A 20,017-nucleotide genomic window follows, 5' to 3' on the forward strand; every position below is an offset into this window, starting at 1 on the left:
ACATGCTGATAATGAAAACTGATACACTGTAAAAAGGTGCATGATAAATAGTCAAGGCAACAAATATTTTTATGTTGCTTTAACTTTAATAAGTTAATCAGGATTCAACTACATTTTTTAAGTTGTACAAAGTTTAACTTTTTGAGCTGTAAGTTGAAATAACTAGATAATTGCATATTAACTGTGACTTCTAAAGTTTTATATCTCTTCTACAGCATACTGGAAACACTGAGACAATACTTCAAAATTAATTTACTATTTTAAAAATGAAGGCATCACGGTGGCAGAGTGGGTAGCACAATTGCCTAACAGTAAGAAGGTCGCTGGTTTGAGCCCCGGCTGGGTCAGTTTGCATTTCTGTGTGGAGTTTGCATGTTCTCCCCGTGTTGGCGTGAGTTTCCTCCGGGTGCTCCGGTTTCCTCCACAAGTCCAAAGATGTGCTATAGGTGAATTGGGTAGGCTTAATTGACAGTGTATGTGTGTGAATGAGAGTGTATGGGTGTTTCCTAGTGATGGGTTGCAGCTGGAAGGGCATCCGCTGCGTAAAACATATGCTGGATAAGTTGGTGGTTCATTCCGCTGTGGTGACCCCAGATGAATAATGGGACTAAGCCGAAAAGAAAATTAATGAATGAATTAATTTTAAAATGAGTTACAGACAACCCTGATGTATAGGCCCACTGTCTTAAAGGGACAGTTCACTCAAAACCCAAAAAAATCTGTCCTCATTTGCTCACCCTCGTCACAAACCTGTTTGAGTTTATACAAATACAAAAAATGGGTTAATTTGGAAAGTGTTGGAAACCGATAACCATTGACCTCCATAGTATTTGTTTTTTCTACTATGGAAGATAATGGTTCTTGAATCGTACATTCTTCAAACTATCTTCTTTTGTATTCAACAGAAGAAAGAAATTCATAAAGGTTCGGAACCACTTGAGGCTGAGTAAATAGGGAGTAAATTGTAATTTTTGGGGGGTAAACTATCCGTTTAAACTGTCAGGCTAATCGTAATTACAGATTACTGATAATACATTTAAAAAAAAACCCTGAATGGCTGAAAAAATAAATGACATTATTAAATTGAAAAAATTAAAAACATGAAAATAAATGCAAGATTAAAGGCCCGCAGTTCTGTTGGTTATTTCCCTCGCCTCTTCTTTCCTGCTGGAAGTGATTGTAGCTTCATGTGGCGACATATTTTTATAAACAAAACCTAGAAAAGGAAATGAGTTAGCAGTTTAGTGGGCTATTTCAGATTCCATTGTTCTGAAGTCAAGTGGGTTTTGGGTAAATGACTGAAATAAGGCTGGTATAACATAAGTTTATGATAATTTTGTGTTTTATTTTGGAACATAATATAAATCTTGGTTCCACTTTATATTAGGTGGCCTTAACTACTATGTACTTGCATCAAAAAATAAATGCAAATGCTTGCTGTGTTCTAAATGTATTGCAGAACACTTCTAGTGCTCTTAAGGTGGGAAACGGCTTGGTTTCAGGGTGGGTTAAAGTGTAAGGGATGATCAACAGTGTGTGTACATATAATTACAGCAATTAGTCAAAGATGCAATTACTTGCTGGTATTTAATGAATCATAAGTATAACGTAAAAACATGAATTTACACAAAAAGTACATTGTAACAAATGATTCATTTCAGTGTAAGTATATATAAGGCCACTTAATATAAAGTGGGGCTGTAAAATCTTCTCATAACATCTAATTAAATGTATTTTTTTAAATTAAACAAATATTGAAAGAGATGTCAAAATGTCTGAGATGTCGGTGGCGCAGTGGGTAGCGATGTCGCCTCTCAGCGAGAAGGTCACTGGTTCGAGCCTCGGCTGGGTCAGTTGGCATTTCTGTGTGGAGTTGCATGTTCTCCCCATGTTGGCGTGGGTTGTCCAGCAAGGTACGATTAATATTTACTAATTATTAATTTAAAAATAATTCATAATATCACACGTTTATTTTGCCCTTGAAGCCGAAATCCAGCACTAGGAAACACCCAAACACTATAATTCACATACATACACTACGGACAATTTAGCTTACCCAATTCACCTATACCACATGTATTTGGACTTGTGTGGGAAACCGGAGCACCCCGGAGGAAACCACTAGTTTTGTAATATTAATACAGCAGTGGTTCTTGAGTCATTCATTTTCTTTTCGGCTTAGTCCCTTTATTAATCAGGGGTCACCAAAGAGGAATGAACTGCCAACTCATCCAGCATATTTACGCAGCGGAAATGATTCTTGAGTTAAAAACAAAAACAATTTTACAAATTTGTGTGTGTTTCTGTATTTTTGCAGCAAAACACAAGAATTGAAGCAAATACTACGTTTTGAGAATATATAGGGGAATTACCAACCTACGTCACACATAATGTCACACGAGTTCAACCCCGCATAGTGGTTGCAATAGCAAGCATGCCGTGTTGTGCGGTAGGACGCCAAAATCGAAAGTTCAAAAATAGAAAACATAACTTTTACCATACATCACACTGCTTTTAATGCCAACCGCAGACGTCTTTGGCTAACAGCCATCAGAAGAGCTAAATGGAGTGAGGACCTACTTAAAAATGCTCTGACTCTACAGTTCTCATGTTATATCAGATAAGTTCACGCTATGCTGAATCATACATATTACTCATTTTTGATTGCAGCAATGATTTCAGCAAAAACAGTTAAATATGGTGAATTAAACTGCGAACACTGAATGCTTAGAATGAAATGTAAACATGTAAGCCCACATACCCTGCCATCAAAATGCAGCTGTTTTGCTTGTTGATTACCCAGACCTTGTACAGCTCCGTCTTCTTTCCTAGTCTTTGGCTAGGCAGAACCTCGGTTTTTAGCACTACAAAGTTTTGAATCTAGTATTCATGGAACATTTTTTCTTGCACATGACCACACAGAACAACATTGTTGGCATCCAAAGACTTGTTGGCCTTTAACTTCTCTCTTGTAAAAACATGTGACGTTTCAATGAGATAGTTGTATATTTTGGGCTGGATGCATTGGGAGGGTGCTATCACAAATGGACCTGTCAGATGAACGCTGCTCACTTTAACGTTAATGCCGAATAAATGTGCTTATCACTGGGCGACAAGCTGTTATAAAATGCTGAAAGCATTATGTGAATAATATGATTAATATGTAATCAATATAACTTCTCTCCAATACAACAACAAACTCAGTACCGCTTCGGATGTCAACCTCGATGTGCGCGCATCCTGAATGTTTACAAACTGGCCTATAAATGTACCTGCAAAATCCGGTACTATTTATAATGATTTTTTAAAAATAATTATATTGGGTTTTAATGGAAACTTTTAATGGGTATTTTTTCCATCTATTGGTTACATGTTAAAACTAATAAATTCTAATATAATATGCCCCGAAAACACACTAGAAAACATTCAAATGTACTGGTTTAAATGGTCAAAATGTTCGAATTGTTTAAATTATATTCATAACCCATTAGGATCTTTTGTGATGGTTTCCTTTCCTTTCTTTCATTTTGTTTTCTTGGTATTGGGCCTAATATTGATAATAATAGCAAAATAACAATAATAATAATATGTTTAAATATGAAAAAATGTTTTGTCCACATAAATTAATAAAGTAACTCTTTAGTTTAGGTACCAATTCTCACTATAAGATTATTAAGATATATTGGCTGTTTATTATGGTTTCATACATCCCTACTGCCCCTATTCCTATTCAATAAGAAGTGTAATAACTAGGCTAATAATAAGAAGCTAATAATAATAATAATAAGATATAGAAGTATATTTTGGCAAATGTCATAGGTAATGCATATTAATAGTGAGATTTGTAACTTAAAATAAAGTGTGTCTATAAATAAGCACTGAAATGCGACTGCCATACTAGTAACTTTGAGAAGAAGTCTAAATTAATAAAGTAAAAATGTTTTGTCCACATAAATTAATAAAGTAACACTTTAGTTTAAGTACCAATTCTCACTATTAATAAGTAAAGATTATTAAGATATATTGGCTGTTTATTATGGTTTCATACATCCCTACTGCCCCTGATCCTATTCAATAAGAAGTGTAATAACTAGGCTAATAATAAGAAGCAAATTATAAGTATATCATGCCAAATGTCATAGGTAAAGCATATTAATAGCGAGATTTGTAACTTAAAATAAAGTGTGTCCATTAATAAGCATAACTCTGAAATGCTACTGCCCTACTAGTAACTTTGAGAAGAAGTCTATACGAATCTTTTAGTGAACATATTCAAAAGATTCGAATCAGGAAAACAGTTCAAAACCCTCACATTTTCCAATATTAATTTATATTTTGGTCACAAGGAGGCGCTAGAGAAATATTTCTGAAGATCGTGACGACATATTCCTGAGACAGGCGCTGGAATTGAACAGGACATGACTTTGTCAAGTGTATTTTGTGCTCAATGTTTTCATGACATTTATGTGAATTGAAAAACTGCATCGACACCATCATGTCTCTGCTTAGAGCCATCAGACACAACGTAAATATACCAATCTTTATTCTGACCGAGGTGTTTTTGTTTGCTGAACGTTTGATCAAGATGACAGTACATGTGTCGCGTTGAGAGATTAGTTTGCTTGTTTCACTGTCACCTTCTTAAATACAAGACATAATGTTACATCGTAAAGTATATCGATACATACATTTGACATGTTTTCCTTGTGTCATTAGCCTCAGGTGTTGTGTAGAAATATAATCGCGAGGTCTTTATCCAGTCATACTGACGGAGAGGTGAGAATCACACAAGTGTTAAAGGAGAAGTTTCCTCAAGCTACAGCGCTTAAAGTTGTGGATATATCAGGTGAGTCCTGACCGACACTTAATTAAAGGGATAGTTCACCCAAAAATTTAAGTTGTGTCATCATTTACTCATCTTCCACTTGTTCCATACCTGTTTAAGTTTCTTTCTTCTGTTGAAACAAAAACTTTTAAGATATGATATGATAAGATACTTAGATTTTTTTGGTCTGAAAATTACTGTAAGAGATGTACTTTGATAGTCATGGGCTGCTAATATGATTTCACAGTTAGCAAAGAATACTTTTCTGAAATTATATGATTTGGGCAGAAAGTGCAAATATAAAAGCAACTTTACCTCAGTGACTTTTTAAAAATTAATATGAATGCCAGTGACTGCTTTTTTTTTTAAACATTCTTTAGAATATTTTGCCTTGTGTTCAACAAAGGAAAGTCACTCATGAAAGTTTAGAAGCACTGGGAGTAAATGGTGAAGATATATATATATATATATATATATATATATATATATATATATATATATATATATATATATATATATATATATATATATATATATGAGGGCTGGGCAATTAATCGAAAAGCCATCGAAATCGACATTTAGAATCTATAATCGATAAAACTTTTCCAGGTTAATTTTTTCAATTACTTTAACTGCGTGTGGAGTCACTTGACCCCGCTCTGTTAAGGCTACTTTATACTTCTACGTCGAACGCACCTCTCAAAAAATTACGTCGCACATTTAGCACTACATTGATGATGATTGGAAGCTGCACCAGAGATTACAATAATACAATAAAATTTACAATAATTTTACATTACACTGAAATTATTATTTACATTAAAATATTTGTTTACTGAAGTTTCAAGAAATGCAGTTTGAAATATTATTTACAGGATATACAAGAGTTATTTTATTTTTGAAGAGATACTGCTTTACTTTTAATATGAAAAACATTTCCAAAATGCAAGTTATTTTCAAATTTTCATAAGAAAAATGTGACTGTTGCTTTTAAGCAATGTGTGTTTTAATTTCAGTTGTTCAACGTTGATGTTTGTAGATAGTGTGTGTTTACTTCAATTATTTTAAAATCAAGTAATGCACCCTTCATTCAAAAATCCCTCGCTTGTAATATGTGAGCCATACAAAACTTGTCAATGAACTATGAGGGTCAAAAAAATTGTAAATCGAGTTAAAATGTTCAATTATTTTGATTTAGATTTTAGGCCTAATTGGCCAGCCATTTTACTTATATATATATATATATATATATATATATATATATATATATATATATATATATATATATATATATATATATATATATATATATATATATATATACACACACACACACACAGTCGAAGTCAAAAATATTATCCCCCCTTTTTTCTCTTCTGGAGAAGGTTTTATTTGTTTTATTTCAGCTAGAATAAAAGCAGTTTTAATTTTTTTAAAAACCATTTTATGGTCAAAATTATTAGCTCCTCTATTTTTTGATAGTCTAGGGAACAAACCATCATTATACAATAACTTGCCTAATTACCCTAACTTGCCTAGTTAACATAATTAACCTACTGTAGTTAAGCCTTTGAATGTCACTTTAAGCTGTATAGAAGTGTCTTGAAAAATATCTAGTAAAATATTATTCACTGTCATCATGGCAAAGATAAAATAAAGTAGTTATTAAAACTATTATGTTAAGAAATGTGTCTCTCTCCGAAAATCTTCTCTCTGTTAAACAGAAATAAACTGAAAAAATAAAACTGCGGAGCTAATAATTCTGACCTCAACTATATATATATATATATATATATATATATATATATATATATATATATATATATATATATATTTTTTTTTTTTTTTATATATATTTTTTTATATATTTTTTTTTTTATAAAATTATACATTTTTTTTTTATTATCCCTTTAAGCTACAGATCTAATGTTGAAAGACCTGCAGTAATGTATTTGTCATTTCAGGAGGATGTGGTGCAATGTACGAAATACACATAGAGTCGGATGAATTTAAAGGAAAGAGAACAGTACAGCAACACCAATTAGTCAATCAAGTAAGTAAAAAAAATCAAATAGCTTCAATATGCTGGAATAATTGTGCAGTACAGCAGTGTTTCTCAACCACGATCCTGGGGGACCACCAACTCTGCACATTTTCCATGGCTGCGCCCGAAATCGCATACTTGCATACATTATAGCACTCAAAAACAGTGTACGAGATTAGTATGTCCGAATTCATAGATTTTGAAAAACAGTATACAAGAAGTACCCAGATGACCTACTACTTCCGGCGAGATTCTAAAATGCGCATCTGATGGACTCTACGCTATACCATGATGCACCGTAAGAGAATTCATGAATGGGAGTGAAGCGACGGAACTGATGCAGGTAGTTCATGTTATGATGACAAAATGGCAGATGTAGTACATCCACGTTCTATTAATGCTACTGAAATTCAAACTGTATAGAACGTTCTTTTCCCAACGGCTGAGTAGTACATTTAAATTCAAATGCAGTACCTACTGAGTAGTAGGCAATTTCAGACGCAGCCCATGTCTCCTTAACCAAACACACCTGAATCAGATCATCAGCTCATTAGCAGAGACTGAAAGACCTGTAATGGGTGTGACAGGCAAAGAAGACGTCCAAAACATGCAATGTAGGTGGTCCTCCAGGAACGTGGTTGAGAAACACTGCAGAATGCTATTGTGATAATGATGGCCGAGAGAGCTCAAATGCACTGAAATGTACTGCAAAAACACACACAAATAGAAAAACACTAACAAATTGAGAAAACATCTCAGGTTTGACAACACACGTGCATCTGCAAATTCTCACAACATGCGCAAATGCAGAAACCCACTGCAAATAGCACAGACAACAACAGAAATGTTTAGGGACCCCAAAATGTTCCTGTTCCAGTCAGCGGTGTTGTTGAGACAGGTGAGTTTTTTTTGTTTATTTTAACATCCTGGTTGTATGGTTCATTGTTTGTATATATTACAGCTTACTCTAAAGCAGGAAGCAGCTGATGAATTTATAATGTTTTTGGGTCCCACGACACATTTCCGCTGTGGTGTGTGCTATTTTCAGTGTAGTGTAGTGATGTTTTCTCAATATGATAGTCGTTCTTCTATTTTATGTTGAAATTTTAACAGACTTGTGTGTGTTGAGCATCAGTTAGGACAACGTTAGCACTTGTCAGCTTTAATTGTGGGGAAAACTGGATCATTTTGAGCTTTTGTCAGCTAATTTCATCTTCCGGGTTTAAAATAATTTTTGGGGCGGGCATCAAAATCGATGATGTAGCGCGAATCTGCTAGAGGAGTGATGATGCGTCGGTTTCTCATTATTATTCATAGCTGAGTTTTCTTATCCTATGAGCAGGGCCAGACGTAATCTGCGGACGTTTTTTGCTATTTCTGCGTAGAATTTTGATAAAAATCTGCGGATTTCTGCGGCATTATTTTGGGAAGTATCATAACTAAAACCTTAATATGTGAAATAAAAAATATTATCTTTTTAACTTTAAATGTTTACAATGCGAATTTAAATTAGATCCTTTTTATTTGGGAAACAAAGCAAGTCTCTCTTATAATATATCTACTAAAAGACAGAAATATTACTTTACAAACTGCATTTTACATAAATCAGATGAACATTTTCATATTATATATCATAGTAATATCATATATCATAGTAATATTAATAATATTACTGTAATTAATTAAAAAACTAAATAAAGATAGATTTACACACATTTACTTAAGTAAATAAACAGAATTAATGATGGGCTAAAAATCTGCGGAATTCTGCGCGCGCAGGTTCCGTGTGGGCCTACCTACGAGAAGACCTTGCTTCTTAATTATTCATGAGAGCATGTGTTTTCCGAAGGCAAGGCAGACCTGCCAAGCTGTGGTAGGATACCACAAAGCTGTTGGTCTGCAGCAAGCATTTTTGTCCAGAGAGCTGTGCGAGAATTGGACAATGGCAGACTTTGTCTTTTATCAGTTGAGTCTGTTACCATTCAGACACATCGCCTATATCTGTGCTGTATGTTTAAAACATTCCAGATTACTGGCAGGGCTAAAGGTTGAAATAGACATGGCAAGAGACCTGCTGCACTGCTATGCACTGTGTCTGCATTCAGACCAAGGGACTGAGGAGAGAAGTCCTCCTCATTTATAGTGTTTATATAAACATGATTATCTATATAATAATATTAAAATTGTGCTTATGTGTATATGAAGTTACGAATAACAAATGTAGCAGGGTATTAAATTACTGTTTATTTCTTTGCATTTTAACTGTAAACTATAAAATCATGGATCACCTTATGGTTTGGGTCTCATTTTGTGAGCCTACTGACAACAGTTGTTCGCCCCCCTCTTTTTCCCCTGCTCTGCTGGCCACGCTCACTCCTCCCTCTGCCTGCAGCCCTTTATGCCCATCTTGGAGCTTTTTTTGAATACTGAGGTAGACTTGAATCGAAAGAGGGGGGTTTCATGGCCCTTTAACTTGCAGTGTATTTGAGCTCTTTTGACCACTGTACCTTTTAGCTTTATCCACTTACGGTGTTTTTTTTTAAAAGTAGAAACTTTCCAAGACATTGTTTATTATTTTGATTGTTACAGCTTGTAGCTCTGAGGAAAATTTAAATTCTGTATCTCAGTAAAATTTGAATATTGTCTCAAAGATCAGTCAAAAGTAGATTTACAAAACATAAATGTTCAGGAACATATGCATTGTGTGGTCAGATGTTTTGTTTTGAATCTTTTTTGTAATCTTTTTCTTGACAATACCTCAAACTGTACTGTAGATTCTCTGTGGGATTCAGCTCAGTTGAGTTGGCTGACCAATCAAGCGCAGTAATATATTGTTCAGCAAACCAGTTAGAAGTAGTTTTGGCACTGTGGGCAGGTGCTAAATCCTGCTGCAAAAAGAAATCAGCATTTCCAAAAAGCTTGTCAGCAGAACAAATCATGAAGTGCTCTAAAATTACTGGTAGACGCTGCACTGACTTTGGACATAATAAAGCAGAGTGAACCCGCAGCAGCAGATGACATGGCAACCAAAATCTCCAAAGACTAGAAACTTTACACTGGACTTCAAACTATTTGGATACTGTGCCTCTACAGGCCTTTCAGCGATGACTTTCTATGGATTACCATCCTCATGGAAGGTGTCAATGATACTTTTCTGGACAACTGTCAAGTCAGTAGTCTACTTCATAATTGTGGTTGCATGTTTTAAACTAGCCCAGGAGCTACTCTGTGTTTATAGACAAAAACAATCAAGCTCAAAATTTAACATTCTGCCTTTTTGAGATTCAGATTTTTTTCATGAGCTGTAAGTCAAACTATCAGAATTAAAACAAAAAACTTGGTTTGAGTCTAGTGAATCTGGAATAAAAGAAAGTTACGTTTTCTTTTCCTTTTTTTAAAAAACAAATTTAAATAAAAGGGGCGCCACGGTGGTGCAGTGGGTAGCGCAATGGCCTCACAGCAAGAAATTTGCTGGTTAAAGCCTCGGCTGGGTCAGTTGGCATTTCTGTGTGAAGTTTGCATGTTCTCCCGCGTTCGTGGGGGTTTCCTCCGGGTGCTCCGGTTTCCCCCACAAGTCCAATGATAGGTGATTTGGGTAAGCTAAATTGTCCATAGTGTATGAGTGTGAATGAGAGTGTATTGGTTACAGCTGGAAGGGCATCCGCTGCGTTAAACAAATGCTGGATAAGTTGGTGGTTCATTCCGCTGTGGCATTCCCGGTTTAATAAAGGGACTAAGCCGGAAAGAAAAAGAATGAATTGCAAAAAAGTTCAGGATATTCTAATTCTGATATGAAAAATACCTCAGTGGCCACTTTTTTTTTGTGAAGCTTTGGAAACTGTTGTTACTATTATTATTATTATTATTATTATTATTATTATTATTATTATTATTATTATTATTATTATTATTATTATTATTATCATTATTTTATTGCAATAACAGGCAATTACAATTAATATACAGAAGAATAAGTATAAAACAAACAATGCAAATATTACTTTTTGTACAAAAAGAGAATAACACATTTTCAAGAAGTATTATAATGGTATGGCAAAATGAAAGAAAGTGAGAAAGATAAAAGACAATAAAATACAGAGGGCACAAGAAAAATAACACAAATTAATGTAGAATGTTAAATAAAGCTAATGTTTTAGAAGTTTGAATTGCTTTCTTGTTATGAGACTCTGAAATGGTATTCAAGTACTGATCCAATACTCGTTTAAATACAAAATTTGATTTACATTTAGTATATTTACTTTTTATGTATAAAAATCTTTCCAATAAATAATGTTAGGTTTATACAAAAACTTGAATTAAGGAGTTATTTATCTTTGAATGTAAAACCCTAAAATAATGTATCTACTGTATAGCTTAAAGAAAAATCACCACAAACCTTTTGGACAATTAGATCAATAGATTAGTATTCACATTAGATTAGAAAGATTTAACAAAGGGACTTTCCCAAAATAAGTGAGCAGCAGACTCCGCTAGAAACATCAGTATCATTTTGAATTTCTTTAAAAGTTGTTTAACTGGATAAAATCTGTGAATAATTTTAAAATATATATTTTTTTCATTTTATTTTATTAAAAAAATTCTGGGGGAGTGACCAAACATACGACCGCTTAATAATCATCAAACAGTGGCCACTTTGTTAGGTACACCTGTTCAACTGATTAATGCAAACTATCTAATTGGCATCAGTAAATTCTAGCCGAATATATATATATATATATATATATATATATATATATATATATATATATATATATATATATATATATATATATACACACATACATACATACATAATTATTAGCCCCCTTTGATATTATTCTTATTTTTTTTCTTTTTTAAATATTTCCCAAACTATGTTTAACAGAGCAAGGAAATTTTCACAGCATGTCTGATGATAATTTGTCTTCTTGTAAAAGTTTTATTTGTTTTATTTTAACTACAATCAAAGCAGTTTTTTAAATCCATTTTAAGGATTATATATATTTATTTATTTATTTATTTTTTTCTGTTATTTATTTTTATTTTGGCAATACTATTGAATAAAATGTAAGCATACAAATGATTTGTGTATATTACAGTTTAGTAAAGCAATCTATCCTGTCCTTTAGTGTAGGAATTATATGAGACCTGTAGCTTTATTTACAAAACATGTGCTTCTAATTGGTTCTGACTTGCATTGTAGACATTAAATAACAGTAGTGGTGTCATTTTTTTTTTTGTTTATTTAATTTGTTTCCAGCTTCTTTATACTATCAGAATCACATAAATCCACATATATAAAACAAATATATATACAAAAACAAAAAAATTATTTCCAGAAATAACAAAAATATCAAAATAAATTAAAGTCTACAGCTCTTTTGTATAGTCCTACAAATCAGCCAATAATATAGCAGCAACTAGGTGAATTTAAGCACATAAATGTCCTCAAGAAGATTTGCTAAGGTTCAAATTCAAAAACTTCAGCAATCTTCAGTATGGCATGGATTCACTATGGAAAAAAGCAAAATGGGTTCAGATTGTTAATAATAGCTATACCTAATAAAATGGCCAGCAACATCATTTGGTAAAATCCTTTCATGATGGTAGGTAAATTTTGATGGTTTTTTCAGCACAAATACATTTTAAAGTAATTAAAAATTAAATAAAATGTGAACTTATTATATTTTAAATGTTCATTTTTTTTACCCTACGGTGCTTTTGAAAGTCACAGAGACAGACTTTTAGAAACATCTCCACTTAAAAAGTAGCGACCTCATCTTGTTTACATAAAATAAGCCTGCTTCCATGCAGGTTTTATTTCACAGACCTGTTGCTATGACAGCAGCTCTGGGATGAGCCTCAATCCTGGATCGTGTCAAATTGAGTAATTTGCAAATAGAGAATGGAAATTTGTCTGACTAATTCATTACAAGATTCCATATTCATTGTTATTCAGTGTAAATTCTAATCTGAGGTTTGTTCTTCAACAGGCTCTTAAAGAAGAAATTAAAGCCATGCATGGTCTGCGCATATTCACCGATGTTCCTCGAAAGTAGAAACTGCTTGGGGTCATTCTCACATCGCCTCAGTCTCACCGCAATGTAGTATCACACACACACACCTCAGCCTGTCTGTCTTTCCATTTTAAAGTCAATTATATGCAAAGTTCTGAAAGTGGCGGGGAAGTACTTTGTAGATTTTATAAATAAGAGCTGTACAGTTACTCGAAATGAATGCTGTCGTACGCACAAGATGAAAGAATGTTTTGATATTGTTTTTGCTGGTGTGCAAAAAAAATTTAAATGAGAATGTAGAAGGCATGTTGTGGATTATTTGAATTGTTAATCATATTTCAGTAGTCTAATGGTCCCGCTGTTTGTGTAAAATTACACTTGAAGTAGATTTTTGAGAGATGTTTATCTGTTCTGTCGATACAATAAATTATATCGCCTTTTCCTGACAATTTTGTGGCACAATGTTGGTTGTATTCTATGAAAAGATAACGTATTGGTGTTCTAAGCTGATGGTGACTAAAAATAGTAAATTCATCTGCAGTACAACTACAGTAGATTAATTTATTTACCCTCATAAATTCATTCTGATGAGTTTCATTCCCAATTTAATACAAGAGCATCAACAGAAAATATTTTTTCTCCCTATTTTTGTGGTTCGGAATGTTTTAAAATTTCCCAGAAGTGCCAATTTAGATTTTTGTTTTTCTGTATTGACGCGAAGTGTTTAGTTATACGTTGTTTGTCATCATCGTGTTTCTGAATAAATCCCATATTTATGACTTCATGACCCGGGGCTGGTTGCACCAGCAGTGCGCAAGTTAAAACGTTGCCTAGTTGTGACATAAAGGGACACTACATTACTACTTAAACATTACTAAATAGTTTTGTGTTGCACCACTGAACTTAGTTTAAACGTAACGCTACATTCCAACTAAATATTTACAGGAGACTCCAACACAATCTCACAGCAATTCGTAACTTTTGATTTAGTGGCTAATTCGTATGAATTTGTACTATCTAATTCGTACAATTTAGTACGATTTGCTCATCCCCCAATAACGGTTGGGTTTAGGGGTGGGGTTAGGTGCCACGCCTCCTTTTTAAAATCGTACAATTTTGTACAACTGAACAATTTGTACAATTTTGTTAGCCACTAAACTGACAAAACTTAAAATACTTACGTTTTCTCGTGAGATCAGGCTGGAGCCTCCCACCATGTACAACGCTAGAAAAGAGAAGACAGCGCGATTAGTTTGAGGAGCTCACGATCACAATGAAGAACAATCTCCCCTTACTCACAGCGCTAATTACCTCCCAAATAACGCATTTGTTTCAGTTTGTGAAAGAACAGTTTGATTTTCTTTCAAGGAGTGTTTTATGTTAAGTGTGTCCACCAATTAAAATGAGAATTTCTTCATGACAGATGTTCTCCTTGCTTATTTCTCTTTCATTTGTAGAATTAAAAAAAAAATCAAGTTTAATGTGTGTGCGTCGTCTGTTACTAGTGACTGACTGTAATATAATGTGCTATAAAAATGTGATTTATAATTTAATTTTCAGGACAGTTATATATATATATGCATTTGTTGCCGAATTTTAAAGCAGTTTAACGATTTAAATGCTTTTTGTTGGATATTACGTCATTCAATGCGACTACACATGACTTTGTGGAGAGCTTAAGATCTACTACTAGGTTGCCATAAGAACATGTGGTGCAACCGAAGTGAGTACAAATTTAGTTACAAACTAGCTATTAGTTATTAAGCCCCTAGTGAGGACGTTACATTTCAGTTTGAGAAAGAACTTACAATCAGCTGGTGCAAATCTATCCTGGACCAAGAACTCAGCCATTTTTAAGTGTTTACGAAAGAAAAAATTACCAAACAATTACATTTTAGATGCGTAATTATTAAGGAAAGCAATTACATTCAGCATTTTTACTGAGGACGTCTTGTTACGGTTTTTGCTTTACAAGTCCGGTGATTTACATTTCAGTACAAATCGATTCGAATAAGCGGTTCAAAAAACGATTCGCTGAAGAAGTTAAATGTTGCTTGTCGACATTGTATTCACGTATATAACCCCTATGTTTTCATGACCTGGATCAAGACGCAGCCATTTTAAATAGTTTACCAAAGAAAAATGTACCACACAATTACTTTTTAGCTGCGTAAAAATTTAGGAAAACAGTTATATTTCGTGTTTTTACTGACGATTGAATTATCAAGATTGAAGCATTTACAATTCAGTACGAATCAATTCGAACGACTAGTTGAAAAGAATGATTCGCTGAGGAAGTTTGATATTGTTTTTCGTAATTTTTTTTATGAATGAAACCCCTATATGCCTTCGTGACTTGGATCAAGAACTCAGCTATTTTAAAGTTTATACCAAAGAAAAAATTGCCACAATTACATTTTAGCTGCGTAATTATTAAGGAAAGCAAATACATTTAGCAGTTTTACTGAGGATGTCTTTTAACGGTTTTTGCTTTACAAGTCCAGTGATTTATATTTCAGTACAAATCGATTCGAATAAGCGGTTCAAAAAACGATTCGCTGAAGAAGTTAAATGTTGTTTGTCGTCATTGTATTTACGTATTAAACCCATATGTTTTCATGACCTGGATCAAGAACTGCAGCCATTTTAAATTGTGTACCAAAGAAAAATGTACCACACAATTACTTTTTAGCTGCGCAATTATTCAGGAAAACAGTTATATTTAGCGTTTTTACTGACGATTGAAGTATCAAGATTGAAGGATTTACAATTCAGTACATATCAATTCGAATGACCGGTTCAAAAGCATGATTCACTGAAGCAGTTTGACATTGTTTTTCACAATTTTGTTTATGAATGATCCCCCTATGCCTTCGTGACTTGGATCAAGAACTTAGCCATTTTAAAGTTTCTACCAAAGAAAAAATTGACACACAATTACATTTTAGCTGCGTAATTATTTAGGAAAGCAATTACGTTTAGCAGTTTTACTTAGGACGTCTTGTAACTGTGTTTGCGTCACAAGTCAAGTGATTTACATTTCAGTACGAATCGTTTTGAATGACCGGTTCAAAGAATGATTCGCTGAAGAAGTTATACGTTGTTTGTCATCATTGTGTTTATGAATAAAACCCACATGCCTTCCTGACCAGGATCAAGAACTCAGCCATTTTAAAGTGTCTACCAAAGAAAAATGTACCACACAATTACTTTTTAGGTGCGTAATAATTTAGGAAAGCAGTTATGTTTAGCATTTTTACTGAGGATGGAATTTTGAAGATTGAAGGATTTACAATTCAGTACAAATCGATTTAACAACCGGTTCAAAAAGAATGATTCGCTAAAGAAGTTATAGATTCTTTGTCATCATTATGTTTCCGAACCCATATGCCTTTCGACCTGAATCAAGAACTCAACCATTTTAAAGTGTTTATCAAAGAAAAAATTACAACACAATTACTTTTTAGGTGCGTACTTATTTAGGAAATCAGTTATGTTTAGCGTTTTTACTGAGGATTGTTGTTTTGAAGGATATACAATTTAGTACAAATCGATTCGAACAACTGGTTTAAACAAATGATTCACTGAAGAAGTTGCAAGTCAACATTATATTTAAGAAAAAAAAACATATTTGTGACCTTGCCATTTTAAAGTGTTTACCAAAGAAAAATGTACCACACAAATACATTTTAGGTGCGTAATTATTTAGGAAAGCAATGTTTAGCAATTTTACTGAGGATAGTCTTGATGTTTGCTTTACATGTCCAGTGATTTACAATTCACTACGAATCGATTCGATTGACAAACAAACAAATGATTCGTTGAAGAAGTTACGTTGTCGTCATTGTGTTTATGAATAAAACATGTACATATGTCTCTGTGACCTGGATCAAGAACGCAGCCATTTTAACGTGTTTACCAAAGAAAAATGTACCACACAATTACTTTTAGGTGCGTATATAGGAAAGCAGTTATGTTTAACAATTCTCCTGAAGATGGAAGTTCTGTGTTTGGTGTTTGCTTTACAAGTTCGGTGATTTACAATTCAGTACGAATCGATTCGAATGACCGGTTCAAATGAATGATTCGCTAAAGATTCGGATATCAGCTGCGGATGGTGCGGCAGGAGCAGCCGAGAGCGCAGTCTCCGGGAGGGTTTCGGCAGACCGTTAGGCTGTTCACATCGTCTTCAGACATGGCAACGGAGGGCACGGAGATCGCTGAAGAGACCGAGCAAATGATAGACCAGAAGGAGCCGGAGAATCCCGTCTCTGCGGTGGTAGATTCAAAAGAGATGCGGGCTGTGGTTCTGACGGGCTTTGGTGGACTAAACAAACTCAAAGTCACCAAGAAACCAATGCCAGAGCCTCAAGAAGGAGAAGTCAAAATTCGCGTGAAAGCATGGTAAATATGTTAAGTTTGTGTTCTGTTTTTGTGTGTTAAAAATTAGCATGCGTAATAATGGCATATCTGAGACTTCGAGCGACTGGCAGCAGCAGCAACATGTTGCAGCCCAAGGAGCAGGTGCTTTCTCCTCCTTTCCACACACTACTGATTTTATTTTGCATTCAAAACAGTTAAATGTTGAAGCATTACACTTTTAATGCTTTCAATTGGTTATGCTACACATTAGTGAACCGTTTTGTTCAGCACATCTTCGCACCTCATTTGGTTCAGATGTGCTTGGCTGCTCTTGGGACATTTAACAATCGGTTGTTTACGTGGGAGGAATGATACGTTATAATTAAGAAGTTGTAATGGTAACACTTCAGTTTAAGTAACAATTCACACCATTTAACACTGGCTTGTTACTATTAAGGTATTAACTGTTTATTAGCACTTATAAAGTATGATCTTTTTCTAATCTTACCCAATACCTAAACCCACATTACTAACTATAAATAAACAGCGAATTAATATTGTATTGACCTAAAAATCTTAGTTAATGGCGTGAATTGTACATAAAGTGCAATCTTTATAATAAATAATACATCAATAACATGCCTCTGCTGTTTATGGGTGAAACGAACTGGAATTAAACATTACATTATCTTGACATTTAATTTTACAGTGGATTGAACTTTCTTGATCTAATGGTACGTCAAGGAAATATTGATAATCCTCCAAAAACACCTCTTGTGCCTGGATTTGAGTGTTCTGGGATTGTGGAGTCTGTGGGAGAGAACACCAAAGGCTTCGAGGTATGTTCATAAATGTTTTTTATTATTATTATTTTCTTCCCACTGTATTATTATTTTCTACAATTACAGATGCAGAAAAACTGAAGAGTGATAAAACCAGTGATGCATATGCACATACACTAAACAAATTACAGCAAAACTAATAAAAAACAAACAAAAACACACACACAATGCGGTCATCCAAACGAATATGCAAAATAATATGTAGAAAAAAGTTCAAGGTGAAGTCAATAACGGCAGATGAAGTAGTTTTAATAATGCTTCAGTATTGATTGTTTTATTTTCCAGATAAAACTGGGTGTTAAATACTTAAAAATGTGGCGATACAAATGGAAATGACCCAGTAAGCAAGCCCTGCTACTATTATAATTTTTCAGTGTTAACCTGTTGAATCTAATACTGATAGTAATATTAGAGTTTAGACATTTTAGTTGATTTTCAAAAATCATTGATAGGTTAATTAAATAGTAATGAATACATAGATTAATACAGTTCAGATATTTAAAAATAAGTCAACCATCATTTACTCAATACTAGTTTATTTTTCCTTACCTGCAGGGTATCCGCTGGGTCCTAAAAAGTCTTAAAATGTCTTAAATATCAAAAACAAAATTTTAGGCCTTAAAAAAATCTTAAATTCACTGAAATATTGTCTTATAGGTTTTAAATCATTTTTAATCATTTTATCCAATCACCGACAATACATCTTAATAAAACATTGTTTTATTCATTCATTCATTTTCCTTCGGCTTAGTTTCTTATTTATCAGGGTTGCCACGGCGGAATGAACCACCCTTTTTTATATTTAAGTTTTTTATTGCAAAGAAATACAATTCACAACAGCTGTTAGACATTTTACAGCAAATTCCCCATTATATTCCCTAATCTGGGAAAGACAACTTAAACAATTATATGATTTAATGATAATACTGGGCCATTAGAGTAAAAAATCCTTAGTGTGTAACCTTGTAAAAGTCTCTAGTTTCATTCTTAATGGTCTTAAATTTGACTTGACCTTTTTATCTGTTGAACACGAAGGAAGATTGTTTTAAGAACGTTGGGAAATCTGCCCTTGACTTCCATATTATGTTTTGTTCTCACTATGGATGTCAATGGCTGTTTTTTCTAACATTCTTCAGAATGTATATTACGTTTTGTATATTGTTGTGTGTTTAACAGAAAAAAAGAGATTCATAAAAGTTCAGAACCACTTGAGTGTAAGTAAATAGTGAGGAAAATTACTTATTTTTTAATTAAAATTGAATGATTTTCATTAATTACTAATTATTTTACTAATTATTTTAGCAAACTAGCAAATCAGGATGCCATATATATTGACTTTTTCTCAAATCCAAGAATGCTGAGAATGGACTCACGTTCTTGTGGAGACGCGATCTTGCCAAGTTACGTTGGAAGAACTAACTCAGGAGACCGCGAGAACAGAGAACGTGTCCTGTGAGAAAGGAAATGCTGCATTCTTCCTGATGGTCACGTGACCTTCTCATGTTTTTAACGGAAATTGATTGAAACATTACAGCATTCATACAAAGATTTATTGTTTTTCACCTTTTCACAATATATACTATGCATAAAGACCTTACAAATTTTAATATGTAATTCAGCAAGTACGATAATAATTTATACGATAATGATTTAATGCGATTTTAATATGATTAAGACAGTACTCTGATTAAGAGTCTACCATATAAACAGTGATTTTTGATCACCTTAATCTGACTAAAGTCATAATTGAACTAAACAGAAATGGAATTAAGACATGTGAAGTATGCATATATTAGTTATTTAAGTAAACACCGCAATCAAACTATTACTGTCATGAAGGACTTTTTGCCGCATTTTGTGACAAGATCCACACACGCGGCTGTCAGTAAAGGACCGCACACGCACACACACATCACGAAATGCAGAA

The 20,017-nt window shown here is 33.5% G+C and overlaps 2 protein-coding genes across 2 annotated transcripts in view; both read left to right on the forward strand.

The window, feature by feature from the left end:
• The first annotated feature begins 4,374 nt into the window (after positions 1-4,374).
• On the forward strand, positions 4,375-13,335 carry bola3 (bolA family member 3). The gene is made up of 4 exons (XM_056462976.1): positions 4,375-4,525; positions 4,717-4,846; positions 6,790-6,878; positions 12,863-13,335. Exons 1-4 carry the CDS (start codon positions 4,496-4,498, stop codon positions 12,926-12,928), a joined length of 315 nt encoding a protein of 104 aa, XP_056318951.1. The 5' UTR covers positions 4,375-4,495; the 3' UTR covers positions 12,929-13,335.
• A 3,509-nt stretch (positions 13,336-16,844) lies between these two features.
• vat1l (vesicle amine transport 1-like) overlaps positions 16,845-20,017 on the forward strand; it is a 74,721-nt gene continuing 71,548 nt past the window's right edge. The window contains exons 1-2 of the mRNA XM_056462334.1: positions 16,845-17,290; positions 17,958-18,087. Of these exons, the coding sequence (XP_056318309.1) occupies positions 17,001-17,290; positions 17,958-18,087 (420 nt within the window). The 5' untranslated portion in view covers positions 16,845-17,000. The remainder of the gene's footprint in view (positions 17,291-17,957; positions 18,088-20,017) is intronic.

Source organism: Danio aesculapii, chromosome 7 (assembly GCF_903798145.1).
Source record: "Danio aesculapii chromosome 7, fDanAes4.1, whole genome shotgun sequence".
Lineage (NCBI taxonomy): Eukaryota > Metazoa > Chordata > Actinopteri > Cypriniformes > Danionidae > Danio > Danio aesculapii.

What these genes read in the sequence shown, in the direction of transcription:
- bola3 (XM_056462976.1), top strand. Translation starts at nt 4,496, where the DNA reads ATGTCTCTGCTTAGAGCCATCAGACACAAC. An exon ending in TAAAGTTGTGGATATATCAG is followed by an intron (nt 4,847 to 6,789) that starts GTGAGTCCTGAC and finishes TTGTCATTTCAG; the next exon opens with GAGGATGTGGTGCAATGTAC. An exon ending in AACACCAATTAGTCAATCAA is followed by an intron (nt 6,879 to 12,862) that starts GTAAGTAAAAAA and finishes GTTCTTCAACAG; the next exon opens with GCTCTTAAAGAAGAAATTAA.